At 43.9% G+C, this 25,990-nt stretch overlaps 1 protein-coding gene across 22 annotated transcripts in view; it reads right to left on the bottom strand.

The window, feature by feature from the left end:
- Nucleotides 1–2,758: 2,758 nt before the first annotated feature.
- rad17 (RAD17 checkpoint clamp loader component) overlaps nucleotides 2,759–25,990 on the bottom strand; it is a 180,642-nt gene continuing 157,410 nt past the window's right edge. For 14 of the 22 annotated variants that reach the window (XM_061277643.1, XM_061277636.1, XM_061277640.1 and 11 more), the window contains 2 exons: nucleotides 9,214–9,271; nucleotides 7,353–8,365 (listed from right to left, as the gene is read on the bottom strand). In XM_061277643.1, coding sequence (XP_061133627.1) covers nucleotides 8,185–8,365; nucleotides 9,214–9,271 — 239 coding nt within the window. In that variant the 3' untranslated portion in view covers nucleotides 7,353–8,184. Of the gene's footprint in view, nucleotides 7,109–7,352; nucleotides 8,366–9,213; nucleotides 9,272–25,990 lie in introns of those variants that run through there. The other 8 variants (XR_009714354.1, XR_009714353.1, XR_009714356.1 and 5 more) reach the window with 4 other exon arrangements.

Genomic DNA, 25,990 nt, shown 5'->3' with positions numbered 1-25,990 from the left:
TTGTGAGTGTTGTGAGTCACCCCGCTCACTCTTTGTTCGAGCTTCTGCCCTCTGGGAAGAGGTACAGAAGCCTGCGCTCCCGCACCACCAGACTCTCAAACAGCTTCATACTCCAGGCTGTCAGGATCTTGAACTCGCTTCCCCGTTTTGCGTAGCGTCCTGTACTTTTACTGTCTGTATGCACACTGGCTCTTATTTGTTGTGTTATCTGTTTATTTATTATTTATTGTTTGTGCCTTCTTGTTTTTTATATTGCGTCGTTTACTTGTATGTCTATCGTGTAATATGTCTTGTCACCGTGGGATAGGGAAAACGTAATTTCGATCTCTTTGTGTGTCTCGGCATGTGAAGACGTTGACAATAAAGCAGACTTTGACTTTGAATGGATCGAAGAATTCGCCTTTGTGGAGAGAGCGGAATTACATCGTTGAAACGGTCAAATGTAAAGCGGCACTTCGACACGTGCCACGCTACCTTTGCATCAAAATACCCTGCGGGAGACAGCAGAAAGAAAGCGTGCCAAGAGCTTCTGAGCAGGGTGCAAGCTAGCCAGCAGCAACTCCGCGTATGGACCCGGCAAGGTGACTATAATTCGGCTAGCTTTGCTGGTTCTTTAGCAATAGTGAGAAACGGAAAACCATTCACAGATGGCGAGTATGCTAAAACGTTCATGCTGGCATGCAGCACCAGAAGTCACATTAATGGTGAGTGTTATTACATTATTTAAAAGAATAAATTCAGAGGCTTATTATACTGACATTTAGTTGAATTCACTTTTAAAATATATTATATGGCTCTCACTGAAATAAATTTCCAATTTTTTTGCTTTCATGGCTCTCTTAGTCAAAAAGGTTCCCGACCCTTGGTGTAGAATAACATATGTGTGAAGGCCATCGCTTTCACACAATTATAATAATTCTAATAGTGAATGGTGTAGAATAACATGTGTGAAGGCCATCGCCTTCACACAATAATAATAACTAGAAAATGCAATTTCTGGAGAAATTGCGTGTGAACGTGAAGACCACGAATGGGAATTTAAAATAAATTTGCGCCAACATTTTTTTAAATTTGTAACAAAACGAAAACTGCAGGTTCAAGAGGTTCACTTTAAAGTTCAAAAGTTGAAACGGGTTGAATCAGACAAAAATTATAAAAGTTAGAGTAAATGTTATATTTATGTCACTTCTGGTTTCATTTAGGGCACTTCTTGTTGAAATAAGGTCAATTCCGGTTTATTTGGGGCACTTCCGGTTTAATTTAGGGCATTTCCGGTTTAGCAGAGGTTTATTTGGGGGCGCTTCCGGTTTATTTGTGTCTTTTCCAGTTTCATTTGGGGCGCTTCCGGTTTACGTGAGGTCACTTCCGGTCTATATTCTATAATGATACTAATAGTGAAAGGTGTAGAACAGGGGTGGCCAACCAGTCAGAGACTGAGCCACATTTTTTACAGTGTCATTGCAAAGAGCCACATCATACACATGAGCACACATGAACATCCCCCCCCCCCACACACACACTCACACACACACACACACACCTCTGCTCAGCCAAATTTATTGTGTGACATTATCATGTCACGCACCAACATGATAATGACAAATTGGCTCCTACAGTACTAAAACCACAGACCAAAGACCACATTTTCAACAATGAACATTGTGTGCATTGTCTCACACAGACAAACTCTCAGTTCAACAAATTCCACAAACAAAAACATAAGTTTTTTCACTTACTATGTGTGGCGGGACAGACCATTCGTTTTAGTTTGTCGTTTTCAGGAGACAAGATTTCAATAACGTCACTGAGGCATCTTTTAACGAACTCCACTTCATTGTATGGCTTTTTAGCCCGTGCAATGTTCCAAGCCAGTTGAAACAATGCAAGTGTGACAGTCTCTGAGTGCTTCGTAATTTTTTTGAAAAACTGTACCTAACTACTAAGCACTACTTGTGCTTTCGAAATTCAGTCCCTTTTGCAAAGTCCTTATCGATAATGGCATTAATAGAGCTGAAGTGGCGCTGACCATTTGAAGCTTGTTCAACAAAAAAACAACTTTAACTCTGTTAAAAACGTCCTGTGTTTATCGTCATATATTCGTTTAGCTGTGCATTTTTTCCTTGCCATTTTGGCCAGGTTGACCACCCCTGGGTTAGCGTCTTGTCAGCTTTTCTGGACCTAATGGGCCCCCGTAGTCATAGTCGCCATTCATTAAAAAGCCAGCAAAACCAATCGCTCTGCCCTGTGTTCATCGTCCTATATCCGTTTAGCTGTGCATTTTTTCCTTGCCATTTTGAGAGCGAAATTGACACTCCTCAAATAAGTTTGTCCCTCCTCCTTTGCGGGATTTCACTTCACGCGCATGCGCGTTTGACCAAAATACCATATTGAACTCAAGCGAAGCAAATACGCACGAAAAATAAACACAAATGTTGATATGAACGTAAAAGAGCCGCATGAAACCAGCCAAAGAGCCGCATGCGGCTCGCGAGCCGCGGGTTGGCCACCGCTGCTTTAGGCAATCGCCATTGCAGTACATAAATTTTTTCCAAAATAATGCAATCACCCTCCTGGATCATAGCAGTCCAAAGTCAATCAAAACAGACTTACTTGTACAAACCAGAAAGGTAGATGCCGAACACAAAAAGTTTCGCTTGGCAAGATGTATACTAATTCTAACAATAGATGCCATAAACCATCTGTTAAGGTGGTGCTCACTCTAACTTATTTTGCAAGAACCACACAGGAGTCAAGCAAGTCATTTTAGACACCTGCAGGCGGAGAGTTCACTCGTCGCTGTGCTTACAGCGATGGTCGAATGAAGTCTGACTCAGGCCTCGTCAGGTGCTTATTTATTGAGAGAAACAGAGTGGGGTTGAAAGTGGGGGTGTGGGAACACACAGGATAAGGTGAAGACGGTCCCCTGCTGATCAAAGCATAGCAGGGGACCTTTTACGACGTTCTGTAAACAAAGCAACTTTGATTGCTTCCTCTGCGTCTGGTCAATCAGTTGAAAAGATCTTAGCACTTTGGTCAACTACTTTTGTCTAGACAGGACAAGCTAGTTAAATTATTACAGGTTATATTCCAACATAATCATACGATGAAGATATTCTGCAAACCCTAACATATCCCTCCTGTTTTATCATATGATTATGTCAACCCCGATCAGTCAAACATAAGTAGGAAAATACAATGAAAGCAATAACCTTCAGTGAAGATGAGGTTTTTCCTCAATACTCCAGTCCAAATTGTGTGTGTAATTTAAAAACCTGCGGCCAGATTAAATGCAATAAAAGAGTTACACGGTCCCTCTGCCTTGGGAGACCAGAATGTTATCAATCAAGATAAAAATTGCTCGTGATTGTTCAGCCGTGGGGGGCTTGGCACGCCCACTGGTGGAGGGTGAGCACGATTCTCACCCCCTTCGCAGCTCTGCCCCGTCCGGGGAGAACTTGGAAATATCTGCTGCGTGGTCGTTGTCTTCAGTGGCTCAGGGTGGACTACCTGGCCACCAAGGGGGAAGAGGATTATTCTGCCTCTGTATGAACTGGGGGCGGGGACTGTCGATGGCTGATCTGGTTCCTTGCAGGAACCCTTCACTGGGACACACTGGGACAGATGATACCACGAATCTCCTTTGCCGGCCAGCCGGACGGCATGTGAGATGCGCTCCACCAATTTATAGGGTCCAGTCGACGCAGGCTCCGTCCCCCTCCTTCTTGGGACCTTCAGCCAGAACGTTGGGGTGATCTGGACCTCGGTCTTTGCTTCCGTAGCCGCAGTAGTTTGCTGACCAAATCCCGATCTGGATCCGCCACCGAAAGAACAGCAGCACGTCCGGAAAACAGCAAAAAACAACACCTTTTCTGCAACCTTTGCATTAGTCATTTGAGATGTTTCTTCTGCTCCTCTCATCACTGTTTTGGTTGCCCTGGTTACAGAGGTGTTGCTACACCAAAGGGAGGGAAGATTGTGTCTGTAGCAACGTTGATTAGCTAAGGAATGTAGTGTGGTGTAAACTAGCACCTCATTGTCGGCCCGTGACCCCCGCAGAGTTTGTCCATCTGTTCTTCTCCAGTTGTTGGCCGAGTCGTCCGCGAGTGAGATCAGATAACTTCAATTGCCGCTTTCCTGTGGAACAATGCAACTAGACCTTTGCTAGACTTTATCTACTTAGTAAATTAACACTCAATAACAATAAGTAACTTGTCCTAAACACTAAAACAAATGTTAAGTAAATGTAAGGTAACTGGTATGCAGTTCCTTAAACAAACATTGAGTAAATATAGGATAACTTGTACGCAACTACTTCAAACTGTGTTTAACACTTAACAAAGAAAAACAGTTCTGATCAACAACAATCTATGAACCAAACCTACAGTTAACTAAAAGGAATGAAGTTTCTTTCAACCAAATAAGAACTTTTCGCCTATGCAAATAAGCTCTGCTCATTGTTAGTGAAGGCCTCTTACAGGAACAAAAACACACAGCTAACATAAGGACAGGAAGGATACATATGGCTGACAGGGATCAAAAGACATCCCTGTCACTAAAGAGGAAGAACGTAGATAAAAGGAAAGTCATAAACTCGTAAAGACAAGGCCTACAGGTCTGGCGGGCCAAGGCTTCACTTAAATTATTCCAACATTTCCCTCCTGTTTATCACACATTTGCTACATTTTTACATTACCAAAAATAACCACTTCTCTTGATTTTCAGTTGTCGGATCACAAGTATGCGCACAAATATTTCCACCAAAGAGGATAAATGTTGCGACATCACACAGATCTGGGAAAAAGTCTGTAAACTCCAGTGCAAAAACTGCATCATCATCATCTTCATCATCAACATGCTGGCGTTCAGACATTAGGCATACCCGGGCCATCTCGTCGTCCATGGGCGAGATTGCTGTAGTGATAAGATGATTAAACAGAGCACGGAGACATGGAATACAACAACATCCACACAAGGTGAGTATAGCAGTAATTGAGGACACAAGGGCTTTATACTTCCCAAAAGCAGTCATCCACTTGTTGTGCTCTTTCATCCTCGTGTTGAGGGATTGCAAGCTTGCAATCACCTTCGTCAGGCTCCCATCATGGGCGGTGTCATTCTGGATGAAGGTGCAGCATGTTCCCTGAACATTGCGCAGACCCTCCCTTTCCCAGACAACAACATAACAAGAGCATTGCGGTTCTGGATTGACATTAGGGAAGGCGTGGCTAGCTGTTCGTGCACTGCCTCAAGTCCCGCTTGTGTCCGTTTGCCCAATTTCTGCATGTTGCAATGGATGTAATTTATCCTGTCAACGTTCTTGTTCATCGTACACCTGCAGCAAATGGAGGACTCCCATCCCGCGGCAATTTGGTCAATTATATCTTATTAATCAGGAACTCCTCTGGGGACTCTAATTGCGTCAATTTCAGTCAGATCATCGTCGCCTCTCAAATTTAAAGACATTATGTTTTTTTCTAGCTTTTTCCCAGATCTTGGCATGTCGGTACATACACAATTTTGGTTGACTGCATTCTCTAAAACCAATAGTTTCTTTTCTTTTTTTTTTCTTTTTTCAACGGATATTATTTAGAACTCTGTCGCACATTTCACAATCAGTAGACGTGGCAGATTTCACACACTCTTTTACCAATGGCAACGGTACAACTTAAAGAATTGGTCGTGAACCCATACACAGGACATTCATTATTTGTTTTCTGTCCTTGCAGCTTGGTTTGCCATTAGCAATCAATTGTTTATTTTACCAGTTACTCTTATAGTCACCTAAAACAAACTATCCACATTCATTTTAGAGATAGTGATTCCATCCTTTGACATCTACAGCAGTTGTTGACAAGGTATTATTTCTTTACATAACGTTTTTGCCACTGTTAAGGCATTCAGTGTATATTTTAAAGCCAATTCAATCAAATTTGAGAATGCATCTATTATGACCAGGCATTATAACCCTGTGGATTGTGTTTAGCACATGTTAAACAAGCTCTACAATTTTTTTTTATAAACGTTTTGAATATGAACCAAATTCATATGTTGTATATTAAAACTGACTGAACTGCCCTTTCATCCCCCCTGTTGAGCCAGGTGCCAACACCACGTGACAACACCATGGCTCAATACAGCTGCCCATTTGTATCGTTTTTTGTTTTCCGATCACAATGTGAAAACCCAATCCACCAATCGAAAGAAAAATCAACAAAATAACTGCCGGTAAAGTAATATAATAGTTAATTGTTGTAATTTCTTAACTTTAACTAACTCAATCGCTCTCTTATTCTCAAATTTTAAATTTAGCTTTGAAATGTCGTTATTTCATAATTGTTCATCATCCAATTCCAGAAAGCAAGTTCTTTCCATCTCTCAAATTTTGTTTCATCAAGGCTAGGCATTAAAGGAGAGTGGACCAGTTTCTGCCCGTAAACAAATTGCTCGTCTCTTTTTTTTTTCTCCTATCTTTACAAATTCGTTTTTGTTTTGCGGTGCAAATCAGATAGACTACAGACTAATAAATACTTTAGTGCACCTATATTAGCCAATTTCATCCTTTTAACACATAACACAACACACAGACACCACAAAAACAGCAAAGACACAGCTCACAGACAATACCAACAAACAATGCTGCGCAAACGTCATCCTCTATTTTGACGTTTTGGTTATACTTTTTTTTTCTTTCCTCAGTGCCTTTTATCCTTCGTACAACTATTGTCACACCTTCCCTAAGCATCACCTTGCTTCAATATCACTTGCTACCACACCCTCAGCACATCCCTGGAGTGGGTACGACAAGACATATTACACGATAGACATACAAGTAAACGACGCAATATTAAAAACAAGAAGGCACAAACAATAAATAATAAGAGTAATAATAAATAAACAGATAACACAACAAATAAGAGCCAGTGTGCATACAGACAGTACAGACAGTAAAAGTAGAGGACGCTACGCAGAACGGGGAAGCGAGTTCAGGATCCTGACAGCCTGGAGTATGAAGCTGTTTGAGAGTCTGGTGGTGCGGGAGCGCAGGCTTCTGTAGAAGCTCGAACAAAGAGTGAGCGGGGTGACTCACATCACTCACAATCGTGGTCGCCTTGCGGGTGAGATGGGAGGTGTAAATTAGTTAAGTTTTGTGCATTATACATGGAGAAAAACGATGTTTTGCAAGTTACATAACTATTGCATATCTGCATCTCTCCCTCCCTTTCTCCCTACCTACCTACCAAACATTTGTTTAAAAGTTTCACGTTGATTAGTAAATATTGAAATAAAGGGTGTGGGTGTGATGGTGAACAAAACAAAGAACAGTATGTCAACAATGAGCAAGGTTTCAAATGTTCTTTTTCTGAAGTGTTTATTCATATCATTAATTCAAGTGCAATTGAGGGAAGCTAGCTAAATAAAACCTCTTGCTCGAAAGATATAACAAGAAATAACATGAAAAAAAGTCGCTTCTCTAGAACCGACACCAAATAAAGAAATTGCTGTGTTTCAACTGGAAACACAAAAGGTTGGCTTATACTTGGTTAGTGTATCTGATAATGTAACATAAACCTATGAAACATTTCCTACCCAGTCCAACTTGAAATATTAATCACATACATGAACGCAATACTCCTACAACTGGTTCAGTTTCTAATCATGAACTCAGTCGGGGGCAAAATTAACAGTAAACTGATTAAATTAATTTAAGATATCCTAGTAGTTATGGGGTGAATATAATGCGAGTCATTTCAGTGTCAGACAGCATGTTGGCTGTGAAACCTATTCCATAAACTACAGCACTTGAATCACTGCATAATTGGTAGATGCATGCACAACAATGAGGTGAATTTATTGCTAACAAAGTGGATAATGCGGATTTGCAATGTTGCAGGACTTTTAACCTTGAAGGAACATGAAGGACGATGAGTCAGGAAATATGAAGAAACGTATCTTTTAAGCTGCTCTGTTCCAAGATAATAACATAGATGTTATAGAAAATAAATATTGTCCTCTTCCAAAATAAAGGGCTATTTCTTTGAAGCCCTTAATTTAAATGCCGGTAAACTATTATTTTCGTATTAAGCTAAGGCCACAATGAATTTTTGTCCTTGAGCTGCCTAAACTCTTAGCTTAATAACAAAAACAAATACCAGAAATGCACATTATGTTCAGTGTGGATGTGCGTTAATCACTGTTGTATTCTTCAATCATCATAGTCTTCTCATTTTCCGTGACACTGGTTGTTGGGTACTGCGGGTGATTGGCTGATAGACACTCCACCGATCCTTTCTGTACATCCTTAATGTCCTCCAGACTATCAATTTTTAGATGGACTTCTTGGTCTGTTAAGGCCTCCAGTTTTAAACTGCAAAAGCGCACAAAATGAATTGATGAAAAAACAAACACCACGTGTCTCACTGGACAAATGGTTTGTGATATGCTATATTTCTTAAAACAACTGTCTGGAAAGTTTGTTTACTCTTCTACAGAGAGTACCAGGCTTTTCGGAGGAACTGTTTATTTGCACGAATAATTGTGTAAGACGGGCGGAGCTAACCACACTGAAGTTAGTTGATTGGTCATTGGAGTGAGTAACTTGAATGTGTAGCTCTTTTCTTTTGTTTCTTTTGACACGTATTGAACAATATTGGGAAAAAAACAAAGGGGAACGTGCTTCAATCAAAAAGGGGAATGAACACAAAAGCGCATGACGAAGAGATTGTAGGTGTCAGCAGGAAAACAGAGTAATCTGATTAAAAAAATAAACAATTAGTTGACAATTAATCAATAAACAAATAATTATTGTAAATGGTGCTCCATGTTAGGCAAACTTATCAGATGCAAACAGCAATTGACATGAAAAAGCTTTTAAAAACAGCATGCCTTCAGTCATGGAGTGGGAGCAGCAGGAAACTACCAGGTAAACATTAACAGTAACTAACAAGTTCCCCTTAGTAGCTGATCCCAAATGCCGTGATCAGTCAGTTATTTGTACATGAATATGTCCTATTACACTATAAAGTTGCCAGTAATACTTATAATAATATATGTACAGACCATACATCTTGTAGACGTGGACAAATACAGGAGGCGTTTTTCTGGAGAATTTCTAGCTCTAACCAGACTGCTTTTGCAAGGGCTTACTTAATAAATCATGGTGATTCAAAGGGTACACCTAAACCAGGCTAAAAATAGATAGAATGGGAACTGTACCTTACAGAGAACCTCTTCATTGGCATGTGCCCCACATCTTGGATAAATGTTATCTCATCTGAAAAAAACAAAACATTATCCATCAACAAACATGGTTCTGGCAATATAACAACAATGAAAAAAGTTGTTTGTGTCTGGGGAAAATTACCGTTTTTTTCCGTGTGTAATGCGCCCCCATGTATAATACGCACCCTAAAAATGGCATGGTGATGCTGGAAAAAAGCCTGTACCCATGTATAATACGCACCCAATTTTTTTTTTTTCGTTTGTTTTGTTTTTTTAAGTCCCAATGATCGTCACACACGCAGGGAGGCAATGGGTCCCATTTTTATAGTCTTTGGTATGGTCTTAACTAAGCTGGATGTATTTTTTTTTGTTGGCATTGATTTCTCCGACTGCCCGTAAAGGCACCACCGCGATCAGTGCGGACATGTGAAAAAGGCGTGTGGAAATGTGAAAAAGGCGGCTCTGTATGGGAGAGAAGTTGAAGCGGAATAAAAACACCCATGGAAACCAAAACTTGCCCCTCGTCGTGACTCGGAGCCGCAACAAATGTTTCAGATTTGTGTAGGGTACATTGTGACAGCAAACGAGCAGGTGATCGAGCAAGCGTCTGATACGAGAGCATTGCGTTCGTATGGAGCGTGTTGGAAGTGAACAGCAGAGACGAAAGGAACAAGGCAAAGTGTTGTGAAATAAAATATTACCTGTAATACGCATTTTGTTATTTGCTGATTGAAACTGCTAATTAAACTGTGAATTGAAACTAATAGGAAGAAAACAACTCTCGCTCTTTATATAGCTGACGTGTCTTGCGCATCCGTTCTGCGCATCGGATCCATACTGCGCATGCGCAGTGATACTGCCTCCGTATGACGTCCGGTCCGCGATGGAGATTAAAAAACAAACAATATTTGACAATAACACACCATCAAGGAGTGCACCATCGCATCAAACAATGTCGTCAATTATGAATTTTACTGACTAAGTGTGTTGGGCAGGATGGCTGAATGCGATGCGCGATTGACAACCAACAAGAAGGTGATTTCAAGTTTTATTTCGAGGGAGATTTGTCATGTCCCGTCCCCAGTTTTGCTATGTGTCTAGGTTGCCATGGTTTCTATTTGCGTCGCCCCTCCCTTCCTGTGTCACATCAATCAATGCAACGTGTTTTGTATTTAAGTCCTGTCTGCCCCTCGCTCACCGTCGGATCATTACATGTGTTACTGTCATGATGTCTGTTTGGGTTCTGTTCCTGTCTTTGGTAATGTCACCCTGTCTTTTTGTTCCACGACTTTGTCGGTCAGTCCTGTTGTTGGTTTTGTTGTACCATGATTTTCTTAAAAAAAAAAAAAAAAGAAAAATTGTACCCATGTATAATGCGCACCCCAGATTTTAGGACAATAAATTAGTTAAATGTTGCGCATTATACACGGAAAAAAACGGTAAGTTAAATATATGTTGTATGTCAATCATCTTTTATCCGTTTTCTTTTACCAGCCACACTTAAGCAATAGAGTGAGAAACTCGGTAATCTGACAGTGACTCAGAGTCAAGTCAGACGAGGAGACAAATGATGGCTTGGACAGCTACACTCACATGCAAAGGTTTGGGCACCCCTGATGATTATCAATATTTTTCTTTATAAATCATTGGTTGTTCGGATCAGCAATTTCAGTTAAATATATCATATAGCAGACACAGTGATATTTGAGAAGAGAAATTAAGTTTATAGGATTTACAGAAAGTGTGCAATCATTTCTTGAACAAAAGTAGGCAGGCGCATACATTTGGGCACCCCAACAGAAAAATCCTCCTTTTGCGGAAATAACAGCCAGAACGTTGTACTTGTTCAGATGAATGCCTTAGTAGAATTTGAACAGTGTTTGGGGTCGTTGTCTTGTTGAGGTATCCAGTACCTGCGCAACTTCAACTTTGTCACTGATTCTGATTGTTTGCAAGGATCTGCTGATACTGACTTGAATCCATGCGTCCTTAAACTCTAACAAGATTGTCAGTACCTGCACTGGCCACACAGCCCCACAGCATGATGGAACCGCCACCAAATTTGACTGTGGGTTGCAACGAATGCTGTATTCTTCTTCCTCCATGAATACCGCCCCTTGTTATGTCCAAATGAGTCGATTTTAGTTTCATCACTCCATAGCACCTTATTCCAAAATGAAGCTGGCTTGTCCAGATGTGCTTTAGCATACCTCAAGCGACTCTGTGGCATGTGCACAGAAAAGGCTTCGGCAGCATTATTCTCCCATGCAGCATCTCCTTGTACAAAGTCCGCTGAATAGTTGAACAATGCACAGTGTCACCATCTGCACTAAGATCATGTTGTTGGGCTTTGGAGCTGCTCTGTAGGTTGACCTTGACTGTTCTCACCATCCTTCGCCTCTGCTTATCTGTTTTTTCTTGGCCTGCCACTCTGGGCCTTAACTAGAACTGTGCCTGTGGTCTTCCATTTCCTCACAATACAAACTGACAGCTAAAATCTTCGAGCTAGCTTTTTGTATCCTTCCCCTAAACTATCACATTGACCAACCTTTGTTTTCAGGTCATTCGTCAGTTGTTTTGAGGCTCCCATGTTGCCACTCTTCAGAGAAGATACAAAGAGGAGAACAACTTGCGACCGGCCACCTTAAATACCTGTAACTGGAGATGTTTTATATAGAAGAATTGTCAAAATACCTTCAACCAGAATCCAGACTCTCATTGGAAGCTAAAGGAAGAGTTTAGAGGCTGTTATTTCTACAAAATGAGGATTTTTCTGTTGGGGTGCCCAAATTTATGCACCTGCCTATTTTTGTTCAAGTAATGATTGCACACTTTCTGTAAATCCTATAAACTTCATTTCACTTCTCAAATATTACTGTGTTTGTCTGCTACATGACCTTTTCCACTTCATTTCCTTCTTTTCTCCTTTTTCTTTCTATTTGTCCATTCGGCGATGAATTGCTGATTCGAACAACCAATGATTTATAAAGGAAAATCTTGAAAAGTTCCGACTAGATATAGTCGGACTTGCCTCCACGCACAGTTTGGGTTCCGGTACAAGCCCTCTCGAGAGGGGCTGAACTCTCTTCCACTCTGGAGTTGCCCACGGTGAGAGACGTCGAGCAGGTATGGGCATACTTATTGCCCCCCGGCTGGGCGCCTGCACATTTGGGTTCACTTCGGTGAAAGAGAGGGTAGCCTCCCTCTGCCTTCGGGTGGGGGGACGGGTCCTGACTGTTGTTTGTCTCTATGCACCAAACGGCAGCTTAGAGTACCCACCCTTCTTGGAGTCCCTGGAGGAAGTGCTGGAGAGCGCTCCTTCTGGGGACTCCATCGTTCTACTGGGTAACTTCAATGCTCACGTGGGCGATGACAGTGAGACCTGGAAGGGCGTAATTGGTTGGAACGGCCCCCCAATCTGAACCCGAGCGGTGTTCTATTATAGGACTTCTGTGCTCGACACGGATTTTCTATAATGAACACCATGTTCAAACATAAGGGTGTCCATGTGTGCACTTGGCACCAGGACACCCTAGGCCGCAGTTCGATGATCGACTTTGTAGTCGTGTCATCGGATTTGCGGCCGCATGTTTTGAACACTCGGGCTAAGAGAGGGGCGGAGCTGTCAACTGATCATTTGGTGGTGGGTTGGCTCCGATGGTGGGGGAAGATGCCGGTCCGACCTGGTAAACCCAAGCGCTTTGTGAGGGTCTGCTAGGAACGTCTGGCAGAATCCCCTGTCAGGAAGAGCTTCAACTCACACCTCCGGCACAGCTTTTCCAACGTCCCGGGGGAGGCGGGGGACATTGAGTCCGAGTGGACCTTGTTCCGCGGCTCCATTGTTGAGGCGGCCGACCGGAGCTGTGGCCGTAAGGTCATTGGTGCCTGTCGTGGCGGCAATCCCTGAACCCACTGGTGGACACCGGCGGTAAGAGATGCCGTCAAGCTGAAGAAGGAGTCCTATCGGGCCGTTTTGGCCTGCGGGACTCCGGAGGCAGCTGACAGGTACCAGATGGCCAAGCGGAACGCGGCTTCGGCGGTTGCTGAGGCAAAAACCCGGGCGTGGGAGGAGTTTGGCGAGGCCATGGAGAATGACTTCCGGACGGCTTCAAGGAAATTCTGGTCCACCATCCGGCGTCTCAGGAGGGGGAAGCAGTGCAACATCAACACTGTTTACAGTAGAGATGGCGTGCTGCTGACTTCGACTCGGAACGTCATGTGTCGGTGGGGAGAATACTTCGAAGACCTCCTCAATTCCACCTACACGCCTTCCATTGTGGAAGCAGGGCCTGGGGACTTTTCAAACTCTGGGGACGAAGTCACTGGGGTAGTTAAAAAACTCCTCGGTGGCAAGGCCCCGGGGGTGGATGAGATCCGCCCGGATTTCTTAAGGGCTCTGGATGTCGTGGGGCTGACACGCCTCTACAACATTGCGTGGACATCGAGGACAGTGCCTCTGGATTGGCAGATTGGGGTGGTGGTTCCCGTCTTTAAGAAGGGGGACCGGAGGGTGTGTTCCAATTACAGGAGAATTACACTCCTCAGCCACCCTGGTAAGGTCTCTTCAGGGATGCTGGAGAGGAGCGTCCGTCGGGAGGTCGAACCTCGGATTCAGGAGGAACAGTGTGGCTTTCGTCCTGGCCGTGGAACAGTGGACCAGCTTTTCACCCTCAGCAGGATCCTCGAGAGTGCATGGGAGTTCGCCCAACCAGACCACATGTGTTTTGTGGACTTGGAGAAGGCGTTCGACCGTGTCCCTCGGGAGGTTCTGTGGGGGGTGCTTCAGGAGTACGGGGTACCGAGCCAACTGATAAGGGCGGTTCGGTCCCTGTATCACCGATGCCAGAGTTTGGTCCGCATTTCCGGCAGTAAGTCGGATTCGTTCCCAGTGAGGGTTGGACTCCGCCAAACCTGCCCTTTGTCACCGATTCTGTTCATAATTTTTACGGACAGAATTTCAAGGCGCAGCCAAGGCGTTGAGGGGGTCCGGTTTGGGTACCTCAGCATCGCGTCTCTGCTTTTTGCAGACGACGTGATGCTGTTGGCTTCTCCAGGCCGTGATCTCCAACTCTCACTGGAGCGGTTTGCAGCCGAGTGTGAAGCGGTCGGGATGAGGGTCAGCACCTCCAAATCCAAGTCCATGGTCCTCGATCGGAAAAGGGTGGAATGCCCTCTCCGGATCGGGGATGAGATCCTGCCCCAAGTGGAGGAGTTTAAGTATATTGGGGTCTTGTTCACGAGTAAGGGAAGGATGGAGCGCGGGATCGACAGGCGGATCGGTGCAGCGTATGTAATGCAGTAATGCGGACTCTCCCCGGCGACCCGACCCCAGATAAGTGGAAGAAGATGGATGGATGGAATCTTGAAAATGATAAGGGGTGCTGTTAGGGTTTGCAGAATATCTTCATCGTATGATTATGTTGGAATGTAACCTGTAATAATTTAACTAGCTTGTCCTGTCTTAATAAAAGTAGTAGACCAAAGTGCTAAGATCTTTTCAACTGATTGACTAGCTGCAGAGGAAGCAATCAAAGTTGCTTTGTTTACAGAACGTCGTAAAAGGCCCCCTGCTATGCTTTGATCAGCAGGGGAGCGGCTTCACCCTAGCCTGTGTTCCCACACCACCACTTTCAACCCCACTTTGTTTCTCTCAATAAATATGCACCTGAGAAGGCCTGGGTCAGACTTCATTCGACCATCGCTGTAAGCACAGCGACGAGTGAACTCTCTACCTGCAGGTGTCTAAAACGACTAACTTGTCTCCAGTGTGGTTCTTGCAAAATAAGTTAGAGTGAGCACCACCCTAACATTTTGGTGCCGAAACCCGGGATACTCATACCCGCCATCTGGCTGACGGAGGAGGACGTGCTGCATTCTGACAAGCCAGTGTCCTTTAGGAGGACCTGGAAAAGAAAATCCTGGGAAGAAAATTTCTTCGCTTGGCCAGCATCTTAGGTCTGCCTTCATCTGCCAGAGGTGGATTGACGGGATCCGGCAGTGCAACGAACCAGGGGACAGGTAAGTTAAAGTTCTAAAGTTACGCGTAAAAAATTAAAGGTGCAAGAGATATACGGCTTTGATTTGTTCGAGCTATGAAACGCGTAAAAATTTAAGGTGCACGAGATACACGGCTTTGATTTGTTCGAGCTATGAAACGCGGAGAAAATTAAAGGTCCACGAGATATACGGATTTGGTTTGTCCGAGCTATGAGATATACGGCTTTGGTTTGTCCGAGCTATGAAACAGCTGGGATTCTAGTCCCAGTGGAAGGAACGGGCTAAAAAAAAAAAAAAGGAGCTTCTTTTTCTTACTTGAAGAAGGGCGTAGATTCTTTTTTTTTGTCCGTTGTTCCAAGCTGGTTGCATGAATGTTGTGTGGTTGAGAGTGTGCGACTGGTAGGATAAATTGACTAAATAGCAGTTCTAGCATTGATCCACGGCAATAACACAGGCTAGTAATTTGTTGAAAGGTCAATTTAAACCTGCATTGACGATCCTCAAAGAAAGAAAAAATTTAAAAATTGTAAAAAGTGTATAAACCTAAAATACCAAATTAAGATGGGAAATAAAACCGGTTAATCCCTAGCTCTTGAAGGAGATGAGAAGTACATGGCGAGTAAATTTCTTAATTGTATGCAATACATGCCAAAGTGGAAGAAAAAGCCGGAACACAATGAGGCCACAGTGCGCAGGCGTACTGTCCCGGCCACGCCTCCAGCCGCAGCTGGAAGTGCAGCTCAAGCGGAGTAAGAGGGATCTTCCGCTCGTTTGCAAAACTTGTATCCAAGTTTAGCAGACTTGCACCCTCCCCCATATAACAGGAAAAAAAGTCAGGGTCACATTGCTAGAAGTCCTGTACAAACAAGAGGTTTGACCACTGCTGCCAGATTTTCCCAAAATATGAACAATGTTGATGTGTGCCCAATGATACAGGTGCCGAACCCTATTGTAGGGGAAGGCCAACCTCCAAATACGTATGTTTTTCGGCCATGGACTTTGGAAGAGTCAAGAAAAGCAGTTGAAGGGGTTACCCCTTTTGCTGAAGACCCAAATAAATGGGCGGAGGACATGGCTGGAATCATACGTTCCTATAGACTGAATGGGCATGAAGCAGGAGAAGCTGCAATGTCTTCTTTGGGAAAAGACTGGGCAAAGGTTAGAGGACATTATACAGGTAGAAATAATCAAGGGCCTTTTCCCTATCCCGTTGAGGGAAATCAATTGGTAGGGGAGTATGCAGCACAATGGAATGATCTTGTGCAAAGAGTGCGAACTATATTTCGAAGACGAGCGAATTATGGTCATTTGGCAGGAATTAAACAGAAGCCTGGGGAAGATGCTGATGATTTTCGCTTAAGACTTGAAAAAGAATTCAGGGTGCATAGTGGCGTCCCATTCAATGATGCAGCTGAGAGTGCTTATCAGCAACAGCTTAAAAATGCGCTCCTTACTAATTTCCGCCCTGAAACAGGCAACTGGGTGAGGAAACATTTGGTGGAAGTAGACGTTGCAAGTGTGACAACGACTATGCAATGGGCCAGACATGCTGAAAAAGTGATCAAGAGAGGCAAAAGTTCTGATGTATTTCATCTAACAATGAGGATGATGATGACCTAGATGAAGATACAACAGTCTTCTTCCGTGGGTCTCAGCGGGCCAGAAGAAGAGGTAGAGGCCAGGAAGGTCGCAGGCCGCCATATAATTCAAGACCCCCATCAGATTCTGACAACTGTTGAAACTGTGGGAAACGAGGACACTTTGCAAGAGTGTGTCGTTTTGCAAGACAAAACCAATCAAGGGGTGGGGGAAGGGGCAGAGGAAAAGTCACATTTACAGCATGACAAGCTTCCTCTACTTTGACCCCTCATGCTCATACAGAGAAAGAAGTAACAGATTTCCATATGACAGCAGAACATGTCATTGTCCGATTATTAGAACATTTTTTAGATTACCGGTTTTTCCATGTATAATGCGCCACCATGTATAATACGCACCCTAAAAATGGCATGTCGATGTTGGAAAAAAGCCTGTACCCATGTATAATACGCACCCAATTTTTTTTTTTTTAAGTCCCAATGATTGTCACACACGCATCTGGGTGTGGTGAAAGTTGTCCTGCATTTGACCCATCATTTGGTGATCTAACCCCCCAATTCCAACCCTTAATGCTGAGTGCCAAGCAGGGAGGCAATGGGTCCCATTTTTATAGTCTTTGGTATGGTCTTAACTAGGCTGGATGTATTTTTTTTTGTTGGCGTTGATTTCTCCGACTGCCCGTAAAGGCACCACCGCGATCAGTTCGTTTAAAATGAAAAGAGGAAAGTGACGTGCGGACATGTGAAAAAGGCGGCTCTGTATGGGAGAGAAGTTGAAGAGGAATAGAAACACCCTTGGAAACCAAAACTTGCCCCTCGTCGTGACTCGGAGCCGCAACAAATGTTTCAGATTTGTGTAGGGTACATTGTGACAGCAAACGAGCAGGTGATCGAGCAAGCGTCTGATACGAGAGTATTGCGTTCGTATGGAGCGTGTTTGAAGTGAACAGCAGAGACAAAAGGAACAAGGCAAAGTGTTGTGAAATAAAATATTACCTGTAATACGCATTTTGTTATTTGCTGATTGTATTAAACTATCACATTCATTGTCAGTCAAGAAGAGGACTATTCGCATCGGATCTATAGTGCGCATGCGCCTTCATATCTCGTCGACCTAGTTGTTCCTTATGTTCCGTCTCGTAACCTTCGTTCGCAAAACGCTACCCTTTTAGCGACACCGAGGGCCAAGAAAATGTCTGCAGGCTCTAGAGCATTTTCTATTCGGGCTCCAGAGCTTTGGAATGCCCTACCAATGGATATTAGGACTGCTACCTCAGTAGAAACATTTAAGACACGTTTAAAGACACATTTCTATGACATGGCCTTTAACTAACCTGTAGTGGCCGATTCGGCTGGAGTTTGTTTTCTCTCCCTCTCCTCCCCCCCCCCCTCCCCGGCCGGGGAGGTGGTTACGTGGCACCCATGCTGACAGCGGCTATCTGGATTCTCGTGGGCCAATTCAGGATGGGGGAACTGCAGCTCAACCTCCTCGAAGACACTGCCAGGACAATTGAGGGCTCCTTCGGCAGCCCTCTGCTCTGACATGGACATCCACTTTTTATTTCATTGATGTTCATGTTGTATCATTTGTGCCCTCTCTGCATCCATTTCAACCTGGTGATCCTGAAAGGGGGATCCTTCCATCTGTGGTCCCTTCTCAAGGTTTCTCATTTTCCCCCGGTAGGGGTTTTTAAGTTTTTCCTTGCCCTTTTGGGAGCTTAAGATCAGTGGATGCTTTGAGAATAATTGTCAATTTCTGTCTATGTGAAGCCCTTTGAGACTGCTTGTGATTTAGGGCTATACAAATAAACTTGACTTGACTTGGCATGCGCAGTGATCCTGCCTCTGTATGACGTCCAGTCCGCGATGGAGATTAAAAAACAAACAATATTTGACAATAACACAGGTTTCTGTTCCTGTCTTTGGTAATGTCACCCTGTCTTTTTGTTCCACGTCTTTGTCGGTCAGTTCTGTTGTTGGTTTTGTCAGAGAGTTATGTTAGTTTACCAAGTCTGTGTTTTGAGTTCCTCCAATGAACCCTGGTCCAAGCTGCACTTGGTCACCCTGCTCCTTTCCACACTCCATCCGTGACAAGATTTTCTTCAAAAATTGTTGTACCATGATTTTCTTACAAAAAAAATAAAAAATAAAAAGTAAAAAAATAAAAAAATGTACCCATGTATACTGCGCACCCCAGATTTTAGGACAAATAAATTAGTTAAATTTTGTGCATTATACATGGAAAAAAAATGGTATTAGAGCTCCTGTCCATACAAGAAGTATGACAATGCTGTTGTATCCCCAATGACAAATGACCAGAGATCAAAGTGTGTGTACACTAAAGTTAAAATTTGCAAATCAAGTGGTAAATAAATGCCACTTGCTTCTAGAAGATAAATGAAAAATTAGAATGTGCTGTCCTCGCGTGCGTGGGAGGGACTAGCTCATGATCGACCACAGGAAATGACCAGCCTGTGACGAATCATTGGTGCTGGGATCTACCTTACGCGCGCGAGAGCTAAGCATGTGTTAAAATGATGAAAATTGGCTTAGCTTGTAGTGTAAAGAAATTTGCTAGACTGTGGTCTGTCCAATTTGCACCACAGAGCAGAAACGATTTTGAAAGATAAAAATGAGAGGAAAAGAGAGAAATCTGTTTGCGAGCAGAAACTGATCCACACTAGTGCATTTTAAGTAGGAAACGACAGAACATGCTTTCAGGAATTGGAAGAATCAAAATTATGAATTTAAGACATTGACATTTAGTAGAAATAATTGACTGGCTGTGTTATAAGATTATACAAACCTCTATATGCGAGCTGAATCTGAGAGATTGAGTTCTTCAAATTTAAAAACAAAGAAAAAAATCGGATTAATTTGCCAGCAGTTTTTTTGTGTGTTGAGGTTTTTTTTGGATTGGTGGATTGTTCTATCAGGAACCTTGAGTTGAAAATGGTATGCGAATGTTGTGTGGTGAGCTTGGATGAATTGGGACCGATGTGATAGAAAGACTCCTTTTTGGAGACTGTGTGTGAGATGCAAATGAGTATTGATGACTAAATGCCTGACTGAAAGGAAAATACAGGTTGAATGGTTGAAGTTGTTGGAGCCTACTATGGAAAATTAATAGAGTGACTTTGAAGAAAGAGTGATTTTGAGTAAGTTAAATGCTAAGGAAAAAACAAGAAAAAACAAAAGGACCAAAAAAGGTTGCTTTTGGGGTGATAATTAACTAGAGAAAAAAACTGGAGAACCAGTAACACATGCAGAAGATGTGTGAACTGGGAAATTGAGAAGCGTTTTGGAAAGAAAGTCAAATTAAATGATGGACTCATATGTAGTAAAGAACACATTCTCCAAAAAAAGTTTGTCAAGGTGTGAGGCATGGGCGATGCCAAGCCTCAGAAGGGGGGAGTGAGTAGGACAGATAGTGAAAGATAGTAAAAATACAACACTTTATGGTCACCAAACTACGGCCCGCGGGCCGGATACGGCCCACGGGACCGTTTAATCCGGCCCGCCAACCCTGAACAAATTGTATTATTAAACTTTTTTTGGGGGGTCATTTTGCCTGCAATGACTGCATTTCCCCAATAGATGGGGAAGCGCTCGGTGCACACTCACAAGTGCGTGTACGTACTCAGTAGTACGGACATGGCGCACTCGCACTCTATTTGTATCAGTCCCAAATTTAGAACGTGGGCTGTGACGACAGCATTCTTGTAATTCGCTCGCTGAGCTTTCAGATGCAGTTTTGCGCTAAAGCCACCCACAAACCTTCCCCTGGCATCCTTCCATTAAAATGAGTCGCCCAAGGAAAAGCAAGGTGGACACAGTTTAAAAGAGAGTGGCCAATTTGGCTCGACGTACGCGACGTGACGTTCAGCCACATTAACGTCAACATCAACCCGTCACAGATCGAGGTAAACGGACCAACACCTCGGATCTCGACTAAGAATTGCCACAACAAATTTTACTCCAGACTATGACGCACTAGCAAACTTTAACAAAAAAGACAGCGGTGTCTACAAGCCTATTGGAACCTACAAAAGGATTATAAGGAAGGAACACAAGAACTTTAAGAGACTGCTCATATGTGTCAGAGAGATTCTGCGCTGACAACTGAGCTGAACTTTTATCTGTTAAGATTGTGCATGGCACAACAGAAAGTTAATGTTCCATGGCTTTCTTTTCTATGAAGAACCCAGAGAGAGTTATTTAATTATTATTTATTTCCTGTTTTTTCTGTGAAGAACTCAGAGAGGGTTATTTAGTTATTATTTATTTCATTAATAGTGTTATTTGTTTCCTGACCTTTTTTTCTGTAAAGAACCTGGAAAGGGTAATTAAACAACCGTTATTTGGTTATGTGTGGCTTTCTGGAAAACAATGATTTTTTTAAGCTCCCCTACGATCGTCACACTTTTTCTGTTACAAACTGACACCGGCCCCCCATCAGAGAAGGGAAACGTTATGTGGCCCTCACAGGAAAAGGTTTGGGGACCCCTGCTTTACGACATATGGGTTCTCTAATACATTTGGCGTCATACCATTAAATTAATGTTTTCTCAAGCTTTTCAAACTTTTGCTGTAAACAATTGGACGATGATGGAAAAATGACTAAAGAAGCTATGAGGAAGTGGTGTATGTGTTTGGAAGGGCACGCGCTTATGCGCTCCCCTGGCTAATCAACATTTGTTTGACTGATCAAAGGAACCATTTGCTAAAGGACTTAACATCCATTCCCCCGGCCCAGATCCGACCGAGACCAGAGAATCTCCTTTAAAACAGGAGGCAATAAATGGGATAGCCCCCGTCATAAATGGTCTTTGGTTAGGGGGAATCATTAGGAAGTGCTCAAACTCTTCTCGCAAACACTCCTACCTGCCTAGTTCAAAAGGGCAATAAAATTGACTACAAGAGTTGCAAAGAACAGGCGAAGAACAGTCCTTGACCCGGCATTTGCGTTTGGCGGTCGTCGATGTGGTTCCAAGACCTGTGTCGCGTCTTGTGGTTTGTCATTTGTAAAATTTGGCCGTTGTGATCCTCCCAAACAGAAATAAATGATTTGGGCTTTTGTTGTAATTGGTTTGTGGAAGGATTGCAGGAGCTTGCTCCTCCAGTGTCTCACCTGCGCCTTCCTGCCTTCCATTGTCTCCACTGAGACTGGACTGTGGAAGGGGGAGTGTGGTATTGTGGTGTGAAAAGGCTGTGGGAGACGGCTCCTGTGGTGTTGCACATGGACCGTTCTGTTCCATTGTCTCCACGGATGTTGGAAAGTGAGTGGGGTGATTGATATTGTAATTTGATTGTGGAGACTGATGTAGGTGTGGGGCTCTGGACTCTGCGGGTAGCTATTTGCTGGGTTGGCGCGGGTGAGGGACGACAGCATTGATTGTCCCAGTACTAGCCAGGCTGGGATAAATCAGTATGGAAATGCCGGGCGCCCCCCTCTTGCTTCCCTTGCTGTGGCTGCGCGCGGAATGGAGTCGTACTCACTCCAGGTATGTGCTGAGGGCGTGATAGCAAGTGAGAATACGGCAGGATGAATGAGGACAGGCAGGGAATGCATGTACGACATGGGATGTGCACGGCTGTAACTGAGGTCCGGTGGACTTCAATGTCTGCCTGCTCACGGCTATCATGAAGTTAAATGTTGTGGGACAGGGGTTGAGATGTGATGGTGAATGAATGGGTGCCTTTGTGTCTGTTTGTACGTGTGTGCGTGCATATGAATGGCCTAGGTAGGTTGATGTGGAGGCGACGTGATGACAATTGAAGATAAGATCCCTCTCGCCTGTAAGTGTAGTACAAATTGAGATGAATAGGATTTGATGATTACTCAGGGGCAACATTGACGTCAAATGGTTCAATGGAGAAGGCCCGTTTCCTGTGGCTGGACAAGACAGGACCATCTAGTCCAGCTGGGATGGGTATGATAATGTGTCCGGGACACTTTGCTCGTCCTTTTCGCTCCCCAACGACGCTATTGACACATCACGTGAATGTGTCAAAACCGTGGGGGAGTAGAATGATTTAATCTACTGTAAGATTCAATGTTTTGTCAAATGTAATTGTTTTTGGAGTCTTAACAGGACACGTAAGAATTCAACACACAGTGATGAGAGGAGCAGACGAAACATCTCGAATGAGCCCATCTCACGTGCCGTCTAGCTGGCCGGCAAAGGAGATACGTGGTATCATGTGTCCCAGTGCGCCCCAGTGAAGGGTTTCTGCAAGGAACCAGATCCACCTTCGACAGCGTCCCCGCCCCCAGTTCAAACAGAGGCAGAATAATCCTCTTCCCCCTTGGTGGCCAGGTAGTCCACCCTGAGCCACTGAAGACAACAACCACACAGCAAATATTTCCAAGTTCTCCCCGGACGGAGCAGAGCTGCGAAGGGGGGTGAGAATCGTGCTCACCCTCCACCAGTGGGCGTGCCAAGCCCCCAACGGCTAAACAATCACGAGCAATTTTTTCTTGAACTGTTGTTATTAGTAATATTCTGGTCGCCTAAGGCAGAGGGACCGTGTGAGACTTTTCCTGCATAATAATATCTAGCCGCAGGTTTTTAACTCACATAAAATTTGGACTGGAGTATTGAGGAAAAAAACTCATCTTCACTGGAAGTTCTTGCTGTCATTGTATTTTCTTACTTATGTTTGACTGAGGCGGCTCGGTGTCGCACTGGGTAGCACGTCCGCCTCACAGTTAAGAGGGTGCGGGTTCGATTCCACCTCCAGCCCTCCCTGTGCGGAGTTTGCATGTTCTCCCCGGGCCCGCGTGGGTTTTCTCCGGGCACTCCGGTTTCCTCCCACATCCCAAAAAGAGCATGCATGGGGTAGGCCGATTGAAGACTCCAAATTGTCCCTAGGTGTGAGTGTGAGTGCAAATGGTGATCGGCTGGCATCCGGTTCAGGGTGTCCCCCGCCTACTGCCCGATGACGGCTGGGATAGGCTCCAGCACTCCCGCGACCCCCGTGGGGACTAAGCGGTTCAGAAAATGGATGGATGGATGTTTGACTGATCGGGGTTGACATAATCATATGATAAAACAGGAGGGATATGTTAGGGTTTGCAGAATATCTTCATCGTATGATTATGTTGGAATGTAACCTGTAATAATTTAACTAGCTTGTCCTGTCTTAAAAAAAGTAGTAGACCAAAGTGCTAAAATCTTTTCAAGTGATTGATTAGCTGCAGAGGAAGCAATCAAAGTTGCTTTGTTTACAGAACGTCGTAAAAGGCCCCCTGCTATGCTTTGATCAGCAGGGGAGCGGCTTCACCCCATCCTGTGTTCCCACACCCCCACTTTCAACCCCACTCTGTTTCTCTCAATAAATATGCACCTGAGAAGGCCTGGGTCAGACTTCATTCGACCATCGTTGTAAGCACAGCGACGAGTGAACTCTCCACCTGCAGGTGTCTAAAACGACTAACTTGTCTCCAGTGTGGTTCTTGCAAAATAAATTAGAGTGAGCACCACCCTAACAGGTGCCCAAACTTTTGCATACGACTGTAGTTATGATGCGTCCTGAATGTCTCCCTGTTGTGGTGTTTCTTGCATGTCCCACCACCAGGAGGCCCCGGGGACAAACGAGGACATGCTAGAGACGTTCACACTGCAGCTCAATAACAATTTGTTTTGCCTATATGTGGTTTGTATCAGATAGTTTTTATAGGCATTTTAGATAAGATTACGTTTTCGTGGATTATGGCGGCACCATATGGACAAAAATCGGTAGTGTTTTGCATGAAGTCGACCACATTTCCTACGAGTGCCAGCGCGCAGTGCTGTGAAATCCTGAGCTCTTGCTCACCTGCAGTTGGACTGAATTACTTTTCTGTTTCCATGAGTGGTTGTATGATGGATGAATAGTACTGATATGATGCCAATTATTGTGTTTCAACAATACTGTATATTGATGTTAAAACAAAAGTTTATTTTTGGTTTTGTACCATATTCCATCGTACAATCCCCCTCGACCACTACTCATCAGCGACTGATGATTTTAGAGTCCCTTGACACAAACAGAGGTGTGCATTTAGTCTTCCTGGGCATCCCATTTTGCTGAAGAAGGTTGGTTGCGCTTCGCTCGGCATGGCGTGCTAGTTGTCTCTCGTCGCCCGTTTGCCTTCAAATCAGCAAATTTGTAGGCAGAATCAGGACGCAGTGTGGGCCGCTGCTGTGCCGTCCAGCTCGCTTGTGTTCTTCAATCGAGGAATCAACAAAACCTTGAGCTCCAAGCGATTTTCTTGGAACGCCGGAGTGACTTGATTGAAAGACGGCGGACTGGCGGCGAAGGAGGAGGCGCGTCCCAAGGTAGTGACGACGATGACGACGATAAAATCGAGATTAAGGTGGCCTTGAAAGACCTGGCAAAGAAAATGGACGGAATGGTGGAAAATGTAGGAAAAATAAGTGGTCTGGTTGAAGATGTGAGGAAACTAAACTAACTACTCGCGCTGAAGGACGAGAAAATTGCGGAGTTGGAAAAGAGAGTTGGAGCAATATACACGGAAAGAGGACGTGATCATCAGCGGTCTGAAAACAACACACCGCACATACTCCGTCACCCGAGGAGAGAACAACGAGGAGGACTTGACTGAGGGAGAAAAGCAGTCGCTGGAGGAACAGGTGATTCAGTTCTTTAACAGAAATGACATCACCATTCATAAGGAGAGTATCGCTGCCTGCCATACTCTTCCCAAAAGAAATGCACAATCAGAGCGAACCATCATTCTGAGATTTGTAAACAGAAGACACAAAACGGAGCTTTTGAAACAAGGAAAGAAATTGAAGAACACACAGGTGTATGTGAACGAACATCTTACGAAGAGGAACGTTGAGATAGCCAAACGTGCGAGTGTCCTGAAGAGACAAAAGAAAATCTATTCAACATGGACAAGAGACTGTAAAATCTAGATTCGCACAAATGGTTCACTTGGTGAGGAGGCGAGGGTCCTGCTTATCCGGGACCTCAAAGACCTGGAGAAATATGAAACTACACAGCCGAATAGAACATCCTCTTGCTGCCCAGATTTATTATTTTTGTAACTGTTCGGTATCCTTCCGCCAAATGTTTTTTTGGAATTACTGGAAAAAGTTCAATCCTATTGTCGCTGGACTCATCTTGGAAGTACTCTTTTTTTCATATTGTGGATGCTTTTTTTG

The sequence above is a fragment of the Syngnathus typhle genome, linkage group LG5 (assembly GCF_033458585.1).
Source record: "Syngnathus typhle isolate RoL2023-S1 ecotype Sweden linkage group LG5, RoL_Styp_1.0, whole genome shotgun sequence".
Classification (NCBI taxonomy): Eukaryota; Metazoa; Chordata; class Actinopteri; order Syngnathiformes; family Syngnathidae; genus Syngnathus; species Syngnathus typhle.
Note: the sequence above shows the minus strand (reverse complement) of the source record. Positions and strands in the feature narration are given on the sequence as shown.